This window comes from Arachis ipaensis, chromosome B2 (genome assembly GCF_059453495.1).
Source record: "Arachis ipaensis isolate K30076 ecotype BB chromosome B2, ASM5945349v1, whole genome shotgun sequence".
NCBI classification, from domain to species: Eukaryota; Viridiplantae; Streptophyta; class Magnoliopsida; order Fabales; family Fabaceae; genus Arachis; species Arachis ipaensis.
In genome coordinates, this window is record NC_142437.1 from 124354044 (window position 1) to 124374700 (window position 20657).

At 29.0% G+C, this 20657-nt stretch overlaps 3 protein-coding genes across 4 annotated transcripts; 1 reads left to right on the forward strand and 2 right to left on the reverse strand.

Annotated features, from left to right (window-relative positions):
• LOC107628057 (trihelix transcription factor PTL) lies at positions 1-3410 on the forward strand. Its single transcript, XM_016330863.3, has 2 exons — positions 1-512; positions 2491-3410. The coding sequence occupies exons 1-2, from the start codon at positions 85-87 to the stop codon at positions 3365-3367; spliced, it is 1305 nt and encodes a 434-aa protein (XP_016186349.2). The 5' UTR covers positions 1-84; the 3' UTR covers positions 3368-3410.
• A 7183-nt stretch (positions 3411-10593) lies between these two features.
• LOC107626409 (metacaspase-1-like) lies at positions 10594-13842 on the reverse strand. Of its 2 annotated transcripts, none has more exons than XM_088504315.1 (5): positions 13321-13842; positions 12500-12719; positions 12176-12293; positions 11636-11839; positions 10594-10772 (listed from the first exon to the last, which is right to left on the reverse strand). In XM_088504315.1, exons 1-5 carry the CDS (start codon positions 13781-13783, stop codon positions 10713-10715), a joined length of 1065 nt encoding a protein of 354 aa, XP_088360441.1. In that variant the 5' UTR covers positions 13784-13842; the 3' UTR covers positions 10594-10712. The 2 variants fall into 2 exon arrangements, with proteins under 2 accessions (XP_088360441.1, XP_016184770.1); XM_016329284.3 differs by having other exon boundaries at positions 12500-12836.
• Positions 13843-15546: 1704 nt separating this feature from the next.
• Positions 15547-18298, reverse strand: LOC107626411 (fructose-bisphosphate aldolase 8, cytosolic). The gene is made up of 4 exons (XM_016329286.3): positions 18184-18298; positions 17652-17879; positions 16565-17164; positions 15547-15921 (listed from the first exon to the last, which is right to left on the reverse strand). The coding sequence occupies exons 1-4, from the start codon at positions 18209-18211 to the stop codon at positions 15704-15706; spliced, it is 1074 nt and encodes a 357-aa protein (XP_016184772.1). The 5' UTR covers positions 18212-18298; the 3' UTR covers positions 15547-15703.
• Positions 18299-20657: the final 2359 nt, after the last annotated feature.

Consider the following 20657-nt stretch of genomic DNA (forward strand, 5'->3'; position numbering starts at 1 on the left):
GCAGTTCCTCTCTCACTCTCACTCTCTCACTCTTTCTCTCTCTCTTTGTTCTTCTTCCTTCTACCCTACACAGAGATTCTAATAATGGAAATGGAAGATCATCATCACCAACTTCATCATCAGCAGAACCACCACTACGGTTGTTTAACCGATCTGTTAATGAACAACGCTCCTATGCACCAATCCCAACCACCGCAACCACCAATAACACTAGGCGGAGCCACCAGCCAGCAGCAGCAGCAGCAGCAGCACCGCAACCTGCCGCCGTTGCCGGAGACAACGATGACGATGTTTGAGATGATGGGAGCGGCACGTGGGGTGGTTATGAATAGCGAGTTGGCATCAACAACGAGAGGATCAGGTGTGGGAGGGTGCATGGGTGGGGATGCATCCTCAAACAACGGAAGATGGCCAAGACAAGAGACTCTCACTCTTCTTGAGATCAGATCTAAGCTTCACCCTAAATTCAAAGATGCTAATCACAAAGGTCCCTTATGGGAACAAGTCTCCAGGTACTATTTTCAATTTTACTAATCCTATTAATTAATTATTACTAATTATTATTTAATTATATTATTATTTATATATCTTGTGCCCTTAATATTACAAATTAAAAAAATTTTTATTTGAAATACAAAAAATTTTAATTTTTAATACATTTGTTTTATATTTATTAAATAAAAATTTTTTTAAAAATTTTCATTAATACTAAGCTTATCATGTGCACTTAAGACACATATTAGCTAAAATCTTATTATTAATAGCTTCAAGTTTTAATATGCTAATTTTGTGTTTTTATATTTTTTTTTTTTGTGTGTGGAAAGAATGTGAATAAAATTGAGGCTATTATATAGTAGTCTATTAATTCAAAACACATATATATAAGTATGAATTAAGTGGGATCATTCTCATTAATTAGTTTAATTAATTTTTTATGCCTTTTTTTAATGGAAAAAATTAAGCATCATTATGCATTATTAATTTTGTTGTTTCTTGGAAGGTGGAATATATATATTTATTATTAAAATTTTATATGATTGATAATCCTGTACTAATTACTGTATAATTAAAGGGGAACCTGAGCTTGCATATTAAATCTAGTAGTACGGTTCTCGTTCTCCATTTTGAAAATTTCAAAATTTGGACCCTTTTTTTAGGTTTAAGTTTAATTTAATGTTCCCTTTATTATTTTTTGCCCCCTTTGATTTGAACCTTGCATGTATGTCTTCTACATATTTATAGTATGAAATGACATAAACCAATTGAGGCTCTTCCTTCCGAGACATTCACTTTTCTATGGCAATTGGAGTAATACAAGAACACAAAGACGTCACTATGCATGCACATTCAATAGAATTATTAATTACCAAAAATGTTCACATAAACTAGGGTTCGAATACCATTAATTATGTAAATAGTATTGTCCAATTGATGATTACAAATGGTACTCATTAATTATTTTATAATCGAAAATGTTTGGTAACAAAAAAAAAATTAGCCAAAAACAGCAATAACTTGCCTTATTTAATATTGATTAATTATTGCGATAATTAATGAATGCTAAATAAGGCAAGTTCTGACTGTTTTTTTTTTCTCCCTAGCATTACCTATTATTATATAATATTAGGCATGCATAGTATATAGTTTGAAAAGTTTAATTTTGATGCACTGACAAATATAAAAGTGTTTTACACAGTCGTGCAATTACATTCGTTTTTTTGAATAATTATTTTACTGATATAGTATTATATAATTAGATGCACTATAAAATTTTTTTATATTAACATTATATCAAAATTAATTTCTAATTTAAATCCCAGAAATAATTACTTATTAGGACATACTTTTGTTAATAAAAATCTTGTGTTTCATATTATCTTATTTTAGAAGATGTTGTAGGTCAATATAGTAATACCCTTAATTATGATTCAAGTTGTAACTCAATAATGAGCAATTAGAATATATTTAAAATATTATATATTAATATATTATTTAACTATCTTTCAAATCAATTTTATATTTAATTAATTTGATACAGTAATACTAGAGAGACAGTAATTTAGATTACTTTTTTAATGTAATTAATGTCTATAATTTTATAGATATACCATTTAAAATTATATATTTATTATATTTGATATTATGTATTTAATTTAAAAATAATTAATAAATATAAAATAAAACAATTTTAAACTGATTTGAACACATTTTTATTATCTCAAAAACATTTATAATTTTGATAGTTTATTCTTGAGTCATTAATTATCATGACCGATGAAATAAGGTAAAAACTCAGGTGAAGTTGACTTCACGTGAAGTTTATATTTGAGAACCGTTAGATGAAAATTTAGTCAAATCCATCAAATCATCTAAAGACTCTCAGATATCAACTTCACGTGAAATCGACTGCATCTAAGTTTTCACCATGAAATAATGTTAAATAATGAAGTTAATTTGTGTTGATGATGGTGGTTAATTGTGAATAATTAGGATAATGTTAGAAGAACATGGATACCAAAGGAGTGGAAAGAAATGCAGGGAGAAGTTTGAGAATCTGTACAAATATTATAAGAAGACAAAGGAAGGAAAAGCAGCAAGACAAGATGGGAAGCATTATAGGTTCTTTCGCCAACTTGAAGCCTTGTTTGGAGACAATAACAACAATTCCAACAACTTTGTTACCAACAACAACCTTATTAATTTACAAACAAATCAAGACAAGTTTCATAATCATCATTATTCTCATCATCATCACAATAATAATAATATTAATAATAATAGTGTAAGCCTCATCACAAACTCCACTAGTGAGTTTGACACATCATCATCAGAGACTGATGATGATGATGAATCGAGGAAGAGGAAGAGGAGGAGGTGGAAGATGAAGATGAAGATGAAGGAGTTCATTGACTCACAAATGAGCAAGCTTGTGAAGAAGCAAGAGGAATGGCTTGAGAAGCTAGTGAAGACAATGGAAGAGAAAGAGAAGGAAAGAGTGGTGAGAGAAGAAGAATGGAGAAGAGAAGAGGCAACTAGGTTGGAGAAGGAGCACATGTTTTGGGCCAAAGAAAGAGCATGGATTGAAGCAAGGGATGCTGCATTAATGGATTCTTTTAACAAGTTGACAAGGAGAAGGGAAATCATCAAGGCTGAAGAACAAGAACAAGATCAAGAAGCTTCTCATCATCATCTTCATCATCATCAGGATGATGGTGTGATGATGATGATGATGATGGGAGACGAAGAAATTATCAAAAATCATAACGAGGATAACAACGAAGATATTAGAGAAAAATACATGTATGTTTCTGAAGCACATTTAATACATGCACCAGAAACATCTACAGCTACTCATTTTCAGTTGTAAATACAGGTAGATATTCAAATGAAGATTCTATAATTGTCTTTACGTAAAGATGTTTTATTTTAATTATCGGACAGTGAATTATAGGATTTAATTTTGATATATTATAAAAGTATTACCTCTGTTTAAAGTGCGACTAAACAAATAAATCGTATTTTCAAACAAAAATTTTTATGTAAAAATTATTTTTAGCATTTTTATTAGAGTGGAAGCCGTAAATATATATATTCTAAGATTACTGAATATTGATCTACATAAATATATAAATATAAATTTGTTATTGGAGGGTTTAACTTCAAAAAAATTGAGTGACCAATAATAGGTTTACAAAAAGTGGTGGTTGTTCAGAAAGAAGAGAGGTTAGTTACTAGTTGGGAGAAATTGAAGTGACAATGCAAAAGCAACGGCATGGGCTCTTTTGGGCATGAAAGGACTGATTTGCATAGTGGAAGGAGAAATGGTAGGTCAGCAATGGGTGGCAACTATTCAAGTGAAAAAAATGAGAAGCAAAAGGAAAATCCAAGAAAAGTTTCTTCTTGTTTAATTTTGAGAACAATGATCAATAACATATATGTTCCCCGTATATATTATAGGAAACATTTCAAGTGCACCGGAAAATATTGGTGCACCAGTTATTTTAACCGTTGATTTTAATTAATATATATTATATATATTTTTTATAATTTAGATCAACGGTTAAAATAATTGGTGCACCGATACTCCCGATGCACTTAAAATGTTTCCTATATTATATGATCCAAAGGAGATATATATACGTATTTTAATATTTTAGATATTTCGATAATTTTAATCGTTGATTTAATCATAAAATTTAGGTTTAATTTTTTGTAAGTTCTTGTAGTTTTACGAAATTTTTAATTAGATCTTTATAATTTTTTTTAATTGAGTCTTTAGACGTTAATTTTTTTTTCAATTTAGTTATTGTCGTGACAAAACTATTTGTGAAAAATTGGTAAAATTATAGGACCTGCAGGAATAATTAAACCTAAAATTTATACATGGTTAAAATTAATGACTAAACTTATTGACATATTTGAAAATTTTTTATATAGTCATTGGTAAAGATTAGGCAGGAATTTATTTGGTAAAATTGAAATAAATATTGCTTTGACCTTTGGAAGTGAATAAGGTAAAGCCAATAAAACCAATATACAAGAGTGAAATAATGAATGGTGATTGACTCATGAGAAGTAGTAGAAGCTAAGAATAAAATTTGGCAGGCTTTTTCATCTGAAATGGTCTCACATTATGTAAGCACAAGTTATCTAACTGCTGGGGGTTATATATGTATAGGGATTGCTGATGTTACTGTATGATGAATTGTGTTATATTTCTTCATCTTACTTAAGAGTAATATTTTTTTGAATAATTTACTATTCTATTACTGTAGTTTGGATTTTATTTCCAAAAATATATTTTCTCCCTTGTAATTTTCTTTTAAATAACTGCAAATATCATAATTATAGTGGCCATGTTGGTAATTGTAGTAATTTGATAGTAAAATTACAGAATAATAAGAAGAAAAAACAAAATAATAATAATAAAAGTTTTTTTTTTAATTTTGAATAAAAAATTAAAATAGGGCGAAACAAATTGTTTAAGATAAAAATAGAACGTTTAAATATTAGAGACTAAAATAATTAATACTTTACTCTTCAAAAAAAAAATGATGTTATTTAATTTATACATAAATTTGAGACATTTTTGTGAAGACACCATGAGTTAGTTGATGATTTCATATAATAATACATAATTAGCGTGGAGAAGTATATTATTATGGATCCAACTTTTTCTCTAATTTCTGTCCTTTTAGTTTTAATGTGTCTAACACTACTTTTGATTAGGGCTATATATATAGTAAGCTTAAATTTTTTTTCTATAGATACCTGGAATCTGGAAATATGAATGGTGAGAATAATAATGAGTGTAACACTACTATACCCTTAATTGGAGTTGTATATATAAGTATAACCACCAACATACATATGAAGCTGAATAATGAAGTATACATAAGAAAATGAGTGTGCTCGACCAAATAATCATACATAATAGTTAAAAAATGGCAAATTAAAGTTTGCTATATTATTATTGGGACGAAATCTATATAGCCAACTGAGGTTTATCAAATTCATAGCCCTACACTACTATATATATATTAGAGTTGATCAAAAACTCATGTTAGATATATAGCTAGATTTTTGGTTTTTCACTGTATATATATCCCTCGGTCTGAGAGATCAAGAATTAATTTATCGCGGATTGGAGTTTTATTTAAAGATTTGTTGCTGGGTTACTACATGCACAAGACAAAATTTGAATTCTCGACACTTATTTAAGTGGACTAGTGTTAACCACTAGACCAACCTAACTTAATTTTATATATCATATTTAATATATTATCGGTCTTTTATTGATTAAAGATGAGGAATAATCAAGAAGGATTTTCTTTTTTAAATATCAATATTCAAATAATATTATCATTAAAAGTTCAACTACTTCAAAGAAAACTTATTAAAATTTTTTGTTCTTAACCATTTTTTTAATTTAAATTGAGAACTACTAAAAAAAACATTTATTTCTATTACTTAATTAACTTGAAATTGGTACGATAGAAACTAACTAGCTAAAAATTACACAATCATTTTATTTCAACTTTTTAAATAATCTTCAATCCTTGATGAGACTAAACATAGTCATCTTTAGTAATAATAAAAATAACCGTTAATATATTTATTGATAATTAAAAATTAGTCATCATATATTTTATTGTAAAAAAATTTTAGCGTCGGTAAAAACTTTTTAAATAGTCACAAAAAATATATAAATATTATTATAACGTATAGTAATAACGACAAATAGTAATTACTATGTTATTGTTACTGAAAATTTGTCGCTAAAATTGAATTTTATTGTAGTGATTGAGTAGTAGAATAGATGATAGGTGTCTAAATAAATGAGAATACTATGTTAGCAGTGTTGTGCACAAGGATCCATGAACATGAACATGAAACAGCACCATATATATTGCATAGCATAGCATGTACCCAAAATAGGGATACAATGCAGCATTGGAATTCTCCAGGGATACACTGGACAGTTATTTATGTATGTGGTCCTTTATGTATTTCTAGCTACTTACTTTGACTATCATTTAATTTAGACTAACATGCCACATCCAAATTTCAAAACCATGCTTTCCTTTTACTCTATATGAAAACATGATAAACATAATAAGGTTCAATGTATATATATGTATGTATAGTATGAAGGAAAAAAAATAGTGGGTGATGATGAGTTGTAAGTATTCAATAAGGTGGAAACTCAAGTACAGTCGATTTCACGTGAAGTTGATAACTGAAAGTCATTAGATAATTTGACTGATTTGACTAAATTTTCATCTAACGGTTCTCAGCTATCAACTTTACGTGAAGTTGACTGTACCTAAGTTTTCACCGTTCAATAAACTTTTCTTTAATTTGAACATCATGTTCATATTAAATTTAAGAAAATCTAAAAAATTCTCATATTAAAGATGTTTATATATTTATATATGTATACAAAATAACTTTTTAATTTAAAAATAATAATAAATAAATTAAAGAGTGGATAATTTTGGTTATTTTGATTTTCCAGATCTTCTTTGAGATCTTGGAGAACTTTATATATATGTGACTATTCATGGAAGAACTTTCAGATCAATAATGACGAATTCAGATTTGTTCAAAAAGAAGAGAAAAATACTCTGATATATTATAACACTTAATTTTCATGTGAGTTTAAAAACTAAAGAGTAGATATGTCTCTATTACATAGTAAAATAACATGCTATCATAATATTTATATTGTCTGGATTATATTCTTTTATAATAAATAAAATTATACATCTTACTTTTAAGCTTAGTAAAACATATTCTTGAATGAGAAAACAATATTAGTTATATAAAATATAGGAAGGTTTTTAAATGATGTAAGAATATTAATGGTTTAGTTATTGTTATAGATATAATTATTTATATATATTTTTATTAGTTTAAATTTTTGGAAGAAGTTATATTATGAGATGGTATCAAATTTTTTATGACAGTAAAATTTAGAGTTCAATCCTGTTTGTTGAACAAAAAAAAAGAAAAGAATTTTAGTATAAAGCAAAAAATTAAAAAAAATTATGCAAAAATTCAAATAAAATCCAAAAAATACTCTTATTTAAGCAGACGTGTTAAAAATACAATAATTATTTATATACCTCCTTCTACTAATTTAATTTTTTTAAAAAAAGTGATGTTATATATGACATTAATTTTAGTCGTTAATCTTTATTATAATATATATATATATGATTAAGATGGTCAATTAAAACTACCGAAAAATCAATGTTCTTAAAATATTTGATAATTTTCTTAAAATAATATAACTATTTAATATATTTACTACTAATAATTTTTAGATGAGGAAACTCATAATTAAGAATAAAAAATATACCGACATTATTATAAGAAAAATAAAGGAGGGATTGTTTTTTCTTCTTCCATCTAATAATATTTTTCTTGCATTATATATATAAGGCTTATATTATATGGTGATCAATTCAAGTAGACAAGTACCACACCATGCAATACATACATATATATACACACACATTATTTATGTCTCTTGATGCTTTAGGCTTGTGGACAGGCAATAATGTCCGTACCTGAGAAAGAGTAAAGAAGCTTCCTGCAAATAATAAATTAATAATAAATAATAAAAATATAAAATAAAGAATAAAGTGAAACCATTGTTGTGTTTGGAAGACATATTCATTTAGCAGTCATTATCAATTTTTCATACAAAGGGCCCCTTCCCTTACTTACTTGCTTGCTTTTTTGTTTCATAGCTTTTGCAACAACAAATTTAAATTATTAGATCAATTCTTGATGAATTTATTTATCATACAAAATATGTACTCAATATATATACTTTAATTTTAACACTAAAAAATATATAAAAAAAAAAAACTAGCTTAGATATATAAGATTTTCTCAATCTATGTATATAAACTACCTTCTATATCACTCATCTTTTCAAACATTTATAAAATTAATGAAGGAGTTCAACATTTTTTTTTAAATTAGAAGTGAGCCAACTTGGCTAAGATTTAGCAATATAAAAAATATAATGTCTCTTAAGGTGATCAATATAAATAAATGAAAATCAACGAGTCTAAAATGATATGTAATTTGAATCTTATTAAGAAGGAAGTTTTCTCCTTTTTCATCTAGAACAAGGATAATTTATATAGATAAATTAAATGGAAAAAAAAGTACACAAATATTTTAAACCAAATTTAATTATATGCATGTCTCGTTTGATTTTTTATGTAAATCGAATCAAGTTGATTTGATTTACTATATCTTTTACATTATATATTTATATGATAAACCAAATCAAGTTGATTCAATTTCTATTAGTACAATAAATACATGGTAAAACAAATAAACTTAATTTGATTTATATTAAAAAAAAGTATAAATTAAATTTTATTTAATTTGATTTACAGTCAAACAAAACATGCATGTAATTAAATTTAATTTAAGATATTTATGTAATTTTTTTTATTCAATTTATCTATGTAAATTATCCCATAACAACCTATAACAAATCTTAATATATATTATATATATTTTTTATAATTCAGATCAACAGTTAAAACAACTAGAACATTGATGTTTTCGATATATTTAAAATTTTTCCTAATTCATATACTTTATAAGTATGTATGATGTGCATGTGGCCCTAAAAGGGGACCATTGTTAATCACAATTCACAAAATAATTGACAACCCAAAAATAAAAATAGAAAAAAATGAAAAATGTCTGCAATCAGGTTCTGAATGGCAGTGGAAGATATAAACATTTGAGAGGGACGTTTCATTGTGTGGTATGACAGTCTAATTTATTAACATGCTGTAGACTTGTTAACCGAGGCATCACATACATGTGACTCAGATACTTTCATCATTTCACTCCTTTTTTTTTTTCCTTTTAAATTTGGCACTTTGTATCATTTCATATTTTTTATAGTGTATATTAAAAAAATTATTAAAAAATTGTTAAAAGAAAAAAGATATTATAATTTGCATATTTTTTTTTGTAGCACTATTGAATGTGCTATATAATAAGTTAATAACATGTATTTTTTTACCAATTTTTTTGGGGTTTTTTTTTATCATTTTTGTAATCTGTGGTAAATCTGTTATTGGCCTTAACAAATGAGTTGAAATTGTTTTTGTTGAGAAGTGAAGACCAATGTTTTAATTTTGTTTTTTTTTTTTTTTGGTTTACCCAAACGGTATCCCCCAACCCGACAGGTTAAGGACTAATCCGTCGCGGATCTGAGCTCCATTTAAGGGTCTGCCGCTGGCCAATGGGTTGCTGCATGCACAAGGCGGGGTTCGAACTCCCGACACTTGCTTAAGCGGACGAGTGAGCTGACCACTCGACCAACCCAAGTTGGTTACGTTTTAATTTTGTTAAAAAGGAAGAAAATGGGTAGGCCCATTATACTTTTTTTTTGGTCAGGATAAGCCCATTATACTTAAAAGAGTGTTATAAACCTTTTAGGACATACAAAAGGGATTGGGCTTTCTAAAAAATGATAAGGACTTATTACAGTTTAGGTAGGTTTAGTCAAAGCCCAATAAAAGTATTTATTTTGGAACACAATTAAGCAAGTGTTGGATAATGGGTCAGTTCGGGGGCATGGATCTCTGTTCTGGGCCTGGACTGCTCTGTTGGTCCGGGTCCCCGTCCAAAAAAAAAAAGTAAGTGTTGGATGTTCGAATTTCGCCTTGTGCATGTAACAATCTATTGGCCAACAGCAAACCCTTAAATGGAGCTCCGATCCGCGACGGATTAGTCTTGACCTGTCGGATTAGGAATACCGTAGAAAACCAAAACAAAAAAAATTCTCAATTCTCTTCAAAAAAAATTTTTGTTGGTTTGTATGATATATTTTCTTCTAATAAGCTACTAGTCATCTACATATAACAAATGAGTTTCCAACAAACGAACAACTAATTTTTAAAAAAAAAAAAAAGTGAAGAAACAAATATTACATACAATGAACAATGCTACATATTTGAAAATTATATATATACACAACTCCTAGTCATTATAATATGATATCCCATAAGAAGATAAGAACATTAGAAAAGCAAGGAGGTGGAGTAGTTCATATAAAGAAACAAATTAACATTATGATCGAAGAAGTGTACACTTTTACATATATATTTTATGAAATGAATAAATTTTGAGTAGCATTTTCCATCTTTAATTTCCATATATCGATATCATATCACAAATTGCTTTGCATAGATGTCAAACATCTCCGAAGAGGATAATTGCGGCACCTACCAATAATCAAATTCCAAATTAAACTTACAAGAAAGAATAATGTAATACACAAATAATATAAAACTTTAATATGTATCTTCAACTACAACCTTTGGTGACATTTTCAAATATAAAACTTTAAAAGAAAGAACAATGTAATTCACAAATAATATTCTTAAATTATGAGTGATATATTTAAAATTAAAGTAGTAATTAGTTTATTCTAAAGTGACAACTGACATGCAACTGTCTTTATGTAAAATTAATATATAGTTGATAATTATTAGATTATAATTTAGTCAAATATGTCAAAACATTTAACGATGCTTAACTATCAATTTCATATAAATATAACTATATGTGAGTTTCTATCTTCTAAACTAAATGCAGTGAAAAGACAAAAATATATCTCTTTCATTTTTTTATTTCTCTAAACATAATTTTGTTCTTAACTTTTTTTTCCTCTTTTGTTGCAAAAGAGTAATCAAATACCTCCTAAATATGGCTAATTATATACACAAACAACACTTGTTTTCTTTCTAAAATTTTATTATCACTACAATCAATTAGCGACGAATTTCTAAAGATTCTGCGATAATTTCAAATCGCCACTAAACAATTTTGTGGCGCTTGGTGGAGCGCGTCCTAGCTAGATGCCAAAAACCGGCAAAGTGTATATATGTGTGAGAGAAAAAAGATATTAGAGAGAAAAATTAATAATGATAAAAAAATTCACATACAGTTGTCTTTATATGAAGTTAATATTTAAGAACCGTTAGATGATTTGACAAGTTTGATTAAATCACCGTCTAACAATTTTCAACTATCAACTTTATACGAAAACAACTCCATTTGAATCTTTACCTTTAATAATACATACCTGAGTAATTTTTAGGCCAAGAAGTGTATTTAGCAATGAAGCAATTGGACCATTATTTAAACCAACTATGCCTGTTTTGGTTGCACGAATGGTTGAACGCATTGCATTGAGCAAGTGACCATATGTTAATCCATGTTCATTATTTTCCATTGCTTTGATCAAACTATAAGTCAAGGCACCAGTTACTTCTCTGCCACTTAAGGCCTATCCAAATACATAAATCCATCAACCTCTATCTCCAAACTACGGTAAATTGCACAATATTGTATATTTATACACAGAACAAATATAAATAATTAATTTTTAATTAGTTACTATCAACCAAATTTTTTATTGTTAAAATTATTTTTTTTAACTCTCATTTTTTAGAGAGTTTAAGTTTAAGATGCAGTGTTTAAAATTTATAAAAAAAATAACTTAAAAAAAATTAACTAATATTGACAAAAACAATTTGATTTTAAAATTGAATTCTTATACATATTACTTAATAATAACATATGATTATCATAGAGATTAGAGAGGGAAGAAAACATTACTAACAGAGGTATCTACTGAGACTTGACCATCATCACAAGCTGAAATACAAATTGCAAGCCCTCCATTTGTCCCTTTATAAATTCTTGGACGCCTATGATCCTCCCATATATAAAACCCTTCCCTATTAAACCAAATAAATAAATAAATAAATAAATAAATAAAATAAAATAAAAAGTTCAGATATAAATAATCCACTATGTTACGTGCAGATCAAAATCAGTCACCAAAGTCGGCCACCAATATTTTTATATGTATTTATATACAAATATATTGGTGGCTGATTTTAGTGGACAAATAGTATTTTTGTTAATTAATTCATTAATTGACCTGTTTATCTTGCAAAAAAATGGCAAATCAAGAAGGGTGCCACTATGGCATGCATCAAAAATTGCATGGAGTTTAGCACCATGAGGTAGTGGCCTAACAATGGTGGCATTGATCTCATCATCAAGAATCTTGCCTTGGTGCTCAAAATCAAGAGGGCAAATTGCTTCATCATAGCCATCAATCTCATCCATGTTAAGGTCCAATTCTTGTGTTCCATGTCCTGAGAAGAAGAACACTAATGAGTCCCCTGACTTGCTACCCTCAATCAACCACCTTAATGCCATTTCAATGTTGCATCTTGTTGGAATTCTCAGTGGATTTCTTTCCTCCTTATCATCTGCTACCAACAGTAGATAGTTCTTCTATTTTAATGAATCACGAAGAAAGTGAGATATAACTTTCAAAAGTTCAAAAAGTTACATCTAATGACTTTAACCTTAACTTTTTGGAACGAGATCTTGAAAAACGGCTTTAAATTTGGCAATATCACCCAAACCAGAAAGATGAGATTAGACGAACTTATCTTAAATGGGGTCTATATCAAAAATATTTTGACAATTATTTTTTATCTGACCCCCAAAATTTTGTTTCAAGTTCCGCCACTGAAAAACGACTTTAAATTTGGCAATATCACCCAAACCAGAGAGATGAGATTAGACGAACTTATCTTAAATGGGGTCCATATCAAAAACATTTTGACAATTATTTTTTATCTGGCCCCCCAAAATTTTGTTTCAAGTTCCGCCACTGCTACCAAGTATATATGTTCAATGCTAGAGTGTTGATGATGATGAGAGTGTGAGAAAGATACTAATACATACCTGTGAGCATGAGAATAGAGTCACTTGGAAAACCAAACTTGTTCATAAGAAAATATCTCATACACTTTACATCATTCACAGATCCCCTAAGCCTATAACTCCTTCCATGGTAGCAAATTCCACATAACACTGCCCTCTTTGGACCATATGAATTTGGAGTCATCATCATAGAAGGGTATGAAGAACATGGCCTTAATGATTGATGATGATAAGGATTTGGAGGATAATAATAATTGTTATAACCAAATCTTGGATTGTTGTTGTTAGTTATACTGTTTATGAAGCCTCTAAACCTATCTGCAACATGAGAAACAGAGTTGTATGCATGGCTCAATGGACCCATTATTGAGGATGGTCTAGAATGTGTGATTCCATGGCATAGTGAACATTTGAAGACATGAACCTCTGATGGAACCACTAGTGTTGTTCCACAATGGCTACACTTTTCATTTCTACTTGCCATTGCTCTTTTTAATTGCCTTTTAATTTGTGTTTGGATGAAGCTATGAAGATTTGTAGATAGGTGACTTGTTATTAGTAGTTTCTTTAAAATTCTGATTAATCATCTAATCTAGCTAATTGGGGAATGGGAATAGTTCAAAGAATAGGATTCCAAATTTGCAATCACTTAGTGGAAAGAGAATATGTTGACTTGATTGTTTTGTTTTGTTTATCTTTGGATGGACACTAGTTTCAAAGAATCAAGAATAAGGAATCCATGAATTTTTTATTCATAGCTTTCTGATCTTGTAATGTGCTTTTATATACAAGTGTTGTTCTTATTAATTGTTATATCTTTAACATTTTGATTTAAGTAAGAGTTTCTTTTCGATTTGTTTGATTCGTGCATAGCATTCTTTTCTCATTTAGGGCTTGTTTGGGTGAGCTTTTAAGAAAAGATCTTTTTTTGAGTTATCTTTTTTTAAAAGATCTTATAGAAAAGTAAAAGTAATTTTATGTTTGGATATCTCGTGTAAAAAGGTCTTTTTATCTATCAATTATATTTGGGTATAATAATATAAAAGTACTTTTTTGTTCATTTATTACATGAAAAACATCTTTTTTTAAGGAAAAAAGATCTTTTAAAAAAAGATGTAAATTACAGCTTCTCAAAAAAGATCTTTTTTTGATTTTACTAGTACTTTTACTTTTACTACTATAAATTTGCCAAACACGTTAAAAAATAAAAAAAGATATTTTTTCATTGAAAAAAGATCTTTTTTAACAAAATAATGGCGCCCAAACATGCACTTATTTGTCTTATACTATTTTTTATTTTTGGGGGTCACTAAGGGTTGAACTCTAAATTTTTTGGACATAGAGTTCTGATATTATGTCATAAAACCACTTATCCCAAAAATTTAAGCTGATAAAAGAATATAACATTAATAGTTATATCTCTAATAATTGTCTACATTGTCGTAGATTAATTGCATTGACAACTTTTTTCAAAATCATATATCAATATGGAATTCATTAATTTCGTCATGATTTTAAGAAGCATAGGAGATAGGGATGTTCAAATCCAAACCGATCCAAATTAAATCGTTTATCCAATCCGATCCAAATTGAAAACTGATTAAAACCGCACTAATTCGAATTTGATTGGATTCTATTTTTAGCAAATTGCTGGATTGGACCAGATTTCGGATTTACTTTTTATAACCGATCCAATCCAATCCAAACCGCACAATGTGCTATAATATTATTATTTTATTATTATATTTATAATTATACTTATAACATGTTCAATATGTATTTAATTTTTTTATTTAAAAAATCGCAAATTCAAATCGATCCAAACCGCTTGTAATCGGATCGGATTGGATCGGATTTCCAAAAAAATTTCATCCAATCCAAACCGCACCCCACATAAATTAAGCGTTCGGATTGAATGACTTTTTTTCTTAAAACCGAACCAAACCGTACCGCAAACACCCCTAATAAGAGAATTGACCATATATATATAATTGTAGCTGAATTGAGGCCTAAACTATTGTTCACAAATATTTGATATTCAATGTTTGACATTATAATGAAAAAATCATTAAGATAATTAATTCAAATTCAATCTATGTAAATACATAAACAAGGGGAAGTCTTAAACTTTATGCAGCACTTTCAGAATTCAGATTAGAAAGAAAAGGGGGCTTTTCATTACAAGGGAAAAAAAAATTGAAAAGCAAGCTGATAAAAAGGCTAAAAAACTGACCAAACAAATGCAGCTGAAGTGATTATTATTCTTAAACTATCATTAACACTCAAACTCTCTTAGGGTACTTTTAGAAGCCGTTGCAAAACAGAAATACCAAAATATTAGGTAATACAAATCTATTTAGAGAACGAGAGAGTTCTATCCTCTAAAACAATTACTAAACGGGCCTTAGTATTTGTAGTCCTTGACATGGAGGGATTCAGAGGCGCCGTCGATGTTAGCATCACCCTTGTAAGTTCCCATGGTTGCTTGTGAGTTAGCCTTGCACCTAGTGAGCAATGCAGCTTGTGCCTTAGGAATGTTCTCTGCTTTGCCACCCCAAGCCTTAAGAGTACTTTGCTGAAGTGCTCTTCCATAAGAGAATGTTAGTGACCATGGCTTCTTACCTTTATTGCACAAATCAAAATACTATTGTAAGTACATACTAGCATTGAATACAATATGTTGCAACGGGTAAAGATTGAATAATTTATAAGAGTGATAATAGAATAATATATAATTTTATAATATTAAGAAGTGTGAGCCACCATTCATTCTATAAAGGTGGAAACAGGTGCAGTCGACTTCATGTGAAGTTGATAGTTGATAGTTGAGAGCCGTTAGATAGTTTGACTGATTTGACTAAATTTTTATCTAATGGCTCTCAGTTATCAACTTCACGTGAAGTCAACTGCACCTGAGTTTCCACTTTCTATAAATCATATTTGACAAATAAGATACGAAAAAAAATTGTATTCCAATACAATATATATATTTCGATCAGTAATTGATTTTTTGTGTATATATAACTAGAATAAGTATAAGGAGCCAATGGCCTAAGCGTACAATGTGTACAATAGAGGTTTAGGAAGTATTAGAAATATGACCATTAGTATTATATTGTTATGTCAGATTACGTTTTTTGGATGAGTAGTTTCATGATATGATATTAGAGTTCTAGATTCGAAAGGTAAAGAGTTTGATTATCAGTGAACTCCAAAATCAGCTTAAACTTTTGTAATGTAAAAAATTTTTACCATGGCATCTTACCCTTGAGCATGTTCATGGCATTGAGGTTAACAGTTGCTTCCTCCTCACTCTGTCCACCAGACAAGAACACGATGGCCGGAACGGCGGCCGGCACAGTCCTCAACAACGCCCTAACAGTATGCTCTGCGATAACCTCCGGCTTCACCCTCGCCGAATCGGCACCAGGAGTCACCATGTTAGGCTTCAAGAGAGTACCTTCTAGAAGCACATGATGGTCGCTCAAGGCCTTGTAACACGCCGCCAGAACTCTCTCCGTGACGTCAGCACACTTGTTAATGTCATGCGAGCCGTCGGAGAGGATCTCCGGCTCCACGATCGGAACCAGTCCGTTCTCTTGGCATATGGCGGCGTAACGAGCCAAGCCGTAGGCGTTCTCGTGGATGGCGTGCGGCGTGGGCTCGTTGGCGCCGATCTTGAGAACGGCGCGCCATTTTGCAAACCTTGCGCCGGCTTCGTAGTACTTCTTGCAGCGTTGACCAAGGTCGTCTAAGCCTTGTGTTGTGGTTTCACCGTTTGTTCCTGGAAGTTCAATTGTTCCTTTGTCTACTTTGATCCCAGTGAGTACCTTGTTTTCCTTCAATACTTCCACAAACAGTTTTCCTACACACAAGATAATTAAATTATCAAATATATTAAATTATTTAATAATTTTCAATTATCAATTTAATATAAAAATAATTGCACAGAAATCTCAACTTTGTTCATTAGGGCAGAATTGTTCAACAATGATAAGAACATGTCAAAATTTAATAATAAAAAAAATAATAATAATAACAGTGCGCTTTTTAAATGTGAATGATTTTAAAAAATATCTTTCTATAAATATAATAATTAAAAAATATTAGATAATTTCATATATTTTTTAAAATTATTTAACACAATACATATTAATATTTTAAGGTAGAAACTCATGTGTAGTCGACTTTACGTGAAGTTGATAGCTAAGAGTTGTTAGATAAAAATTTAGTCAAATCGATCAAATCATCTAATAGCTCTCATCTATCAACTTCACGTGAAGTCAACTGCACCTAATTTTCACCATATTTTAATTATAATTTTGACATGAAGATGTTTGATGTGAAATTACCTGCAGCAGTTTTTTGATAGAGAGTTTCCTCAAACATGATGACACCACTGAGGCACTGAACGCAGCCGGGAGCCGTGAAGAGGAGCTCGCGGAGGGTGCGGCGGTTCGCCTCGTTGTTCTCAACATTGATGCTGGATAGACGCTTTCCAATGGTGCCGGTTGATTCATCCGCCGCAAGGATACCCTTCCCCGGCGTCCCAATATATGTGGCATTTGCAATCAGCTCATCTACAATTATTATTCATCACAACAATTCAAATTTTTTTTTTTGTCACATCATTGGATCACAATATATCATAGATTGTTATAAATTCAATCTTATCATGTGCATGTCACGGAATATTATACTTGTTAAACTATAAGATCCGGATCATATCTCCAATTTTCATCAATTTATTTGGGATCAGAAAAGTATGTAACATATAACAAAAACAACCATCCATGAAATAATAATAATAATAATTGATCCATCACCACAATGCATATGTAAAGATTAAAAAAAAAAGTGAATTGATGATGAACAATGTTGCACCTTGGTACTTGCTCTTGAAGGCAGACATGATTGAAGGCTTATATTATTATTGCACTATTAATTTCTGTGTGTGTGTGTTTCAAAATCAGATAAAATGAAGTAGTGAAGAGGTAATGTGTTTGTGTGTGTGTGTATATATATTGGTGTTAGTATATAAATAAATTAATAAATGAAAAAGTAAAGAACAATGGGCCAAGTCAAAGAAAGATGCATGATAGATGTAAAAGAAATTAGAAAGCACAAAATTCAAAAATTAAAAAATAAATATATACAAGGGGGGAAAAATAGCCACTAGAAATGAGAAGATGTTGTTTAGGGAGATCTTGTGGTTTTTTTGAGGTTTTAAGTGCGAAAAATAAGTTGGACCTTTCCATTTTGTTTGCAATTAATTTTGCCCTTTCTATGTTGAACAAATTAAATAAATAAATGAATGGAACATATATAGTTTTTATTCACCTTATTATTTTAAATATACTACATTCATTAAGAATAAAAGAAAAAAAAAAGAAGTTATCAAAGTTGACTGGTCTTATTTTAACTTCAACATCATGAAGGCTAATAATTTAGTCAATATATAACAACAATAATAATTTATGTAAGCACACTCTTCTTTATCTAATATTAAAGTTGAAAGTGAAAAAATAAAGGAGATCTGTATTTAGTATTTACTTCTTTTTCCACTTTGCACCCTATTCATGATTTCAGGAATTTTTTTTTTAATTTACTTTTTTGTTCATTCTAGTTAGCAGCCTTAGAAGTTAGAACTTTATATTTGGATTATTATAACAAAAAAGCACTAATAATAAATTTATATATATATATAACTGGTATTTCTACTCTTTAAATCTATCATTCAACATTGCAATATAGAATATAAATCATGACCAAAGAAAAAAAAAATGTATATGGACGGATGGCCTCAAATACACTTGAATTGAACTTCCAGATTAGTCACATTTATCAAGCTATTAAATTTCATGTGAGAAAAAAGGCATGTACATATGTTTAATTAATAATTCAAGTTTTTTTTTTTTGTCGCATGAATTGGACAACCCTCAATCTTAGGTATCACTACACACCTACACTACATATTCACCCACACAACACTAAAAAGTTTCTTTTCAACTTGGTACATACACCAAAATTTGAACGCAAATGCAGCATATTAATTGGCACATTATTTACATTTGAGTTAAGCCTCAGTTGCAATTAATAATTCAAGTTTATATGATAGAGATTTATGAATTTATGGTCAAACGTGGGTCCGTGAAATTAAAATTGATGTAATGAGATGGGCTTGAATAAGTTGGATCCTAGTGGTAATTTAGGCCCAATAATAACATATTTTGGTATTGAGCACTAAGAATGCTAATAATTAGCAGACCAAAAATAAACATAAATTGATAAATTAGTCAACTCACTCGTCCACTTAAATAAGTGTGGAGAATTCGAATTCTATTTTGTGCACGTAGTAATCAATTAGCCGGTAATATGACAGATTTTTAAATAGAATTTAGATCTACAACAGATTAATTATTAACCTCTCGAATTGAGAGATACAGTACACAAAAAAAAAGTACCAAACCAAAAAAAATGATAATAATTTCCATCAAAATATAATTTGTGATCATAAATAATCTTTTTCCCAATACACAGAAAAAAAAAATCGTTCTCTTCCCTAGGTAATTAAGCTGAAATCCTACATACATATATATAAACTCACAATAACAAACAACAACAACAAAGCCTTGTCCTACTAAGTGGAGTCGGCTACATGAATCAAACGACGCCATTGTTATATGAAGTGCTAAAGCTAATAATAAAAAGAAAATGAGATAATAATGTTATGTGAAGAATACATTGCATGGTTTCGCGAGTTTTTCAAATTTAAACATAACAGATAGAGGAGTAAAGTAAAGTCATACATGTATCTTATTAATGCTTTCAGTTTGGATCACAATTCAAAACTCAAAAGACATAACCTCAGATAAATATCTAATTATTTGGATATAGTTGCTGTCTTAATGTTCATCATACCTATTTGGGACATAATAAATCAAAATCTTAGCATCAAGGTTTCTAGCTTTGTGAATTAATATTGATTTTTTTTTCTTTTTTCTCTTGTTTTCTTATATATATATATATATATATAGATGATATTATTTTAATTAAAAAATACTATTTATAATGAAATTATTTTTTAGGATTTAATAAAATTCAAAATCGTCTACTTCTAAAATCCAACTTGATTATTAATATTATCAATAATTTTTTTTATCTTAATGTTAAACTTAAAATGATAATAATAACATCATCGAAAAGATATTATTTTCTTGTCGACGGTAGATATATATTTCATTTATGAATAAAAAAGATGATAAGATTTACTGATCATTATTGTTAATTAACTCGTTTAAAGATTATAATAATTATTTTTAATACAACTTTCTAAAACTCTATAAATCTAATTTCTA

What these genes read in the sequence shown, in the direction of transcription:
- LOC107628057 (XM_016330863.3), top strand. Translation starts at nt 85, where the DNA reads ATGGAAATGGAAGATCATCATCACCAACTTCATCATCAGCAGAACCAC. An exon ending in TTATGGGAACAAGTCTCCAG is followed by an intron (nt 513 to 2,490) that starts GTACTATTTTCA and finishes GTGAATAATTAG; the next exon opens with GATAATGTTAGAAGAACATG.
- LOC107626409 (XM_016329284.3), bottom strand. Translation starts at nt 13,783, where the DNA reads ATGGCAAGTAGAAATGAAAAGTGTAGCCATTGTGGAACAACACTAGTG. An exon ending in TTTTTTTGCAAGATAAACAG is followed by an intron (nt 12,294 to 12,499) that starts GTCAATTAATGA and finishes TTGGTTTAATAG; the next exon opens with GGAAGGGTTTTATATATGGG. An exon ending in AAGTCTCAGTAGATACCTCT is followed by an intron (nt 11,840 to 12,175) that starts GTTAGTAATGTT and finishes GTATTTGGATAG; the next exon opens with GCCTTAAGTGGCAGAGAAGT.
- LOC107626411 (XM_016329286.3), bottom strand. Translation starts at nt 18,211, where the DNA reads ATGTCTGCCTTCAAGAGCAAGTACCAAG. An exon ending in CTATCAAAAAACTGCTGCAG is followed by an intron (nt 17,165 to 17,651) that starts GTAATTTCACAT and finishes TCTTGTGTGTAG; the next exon opens with GAAAACTGTTTGTGGAAGTA. An exon ending in TGCCATGAACATGCTCAAGG is followed by an intron (nt 15,922 to 16,564) that starts GTAAGATGCCAT and finishes TGTGCAATAAAG; the next exon opens with GTAAGAAGCCATGGTCACTA.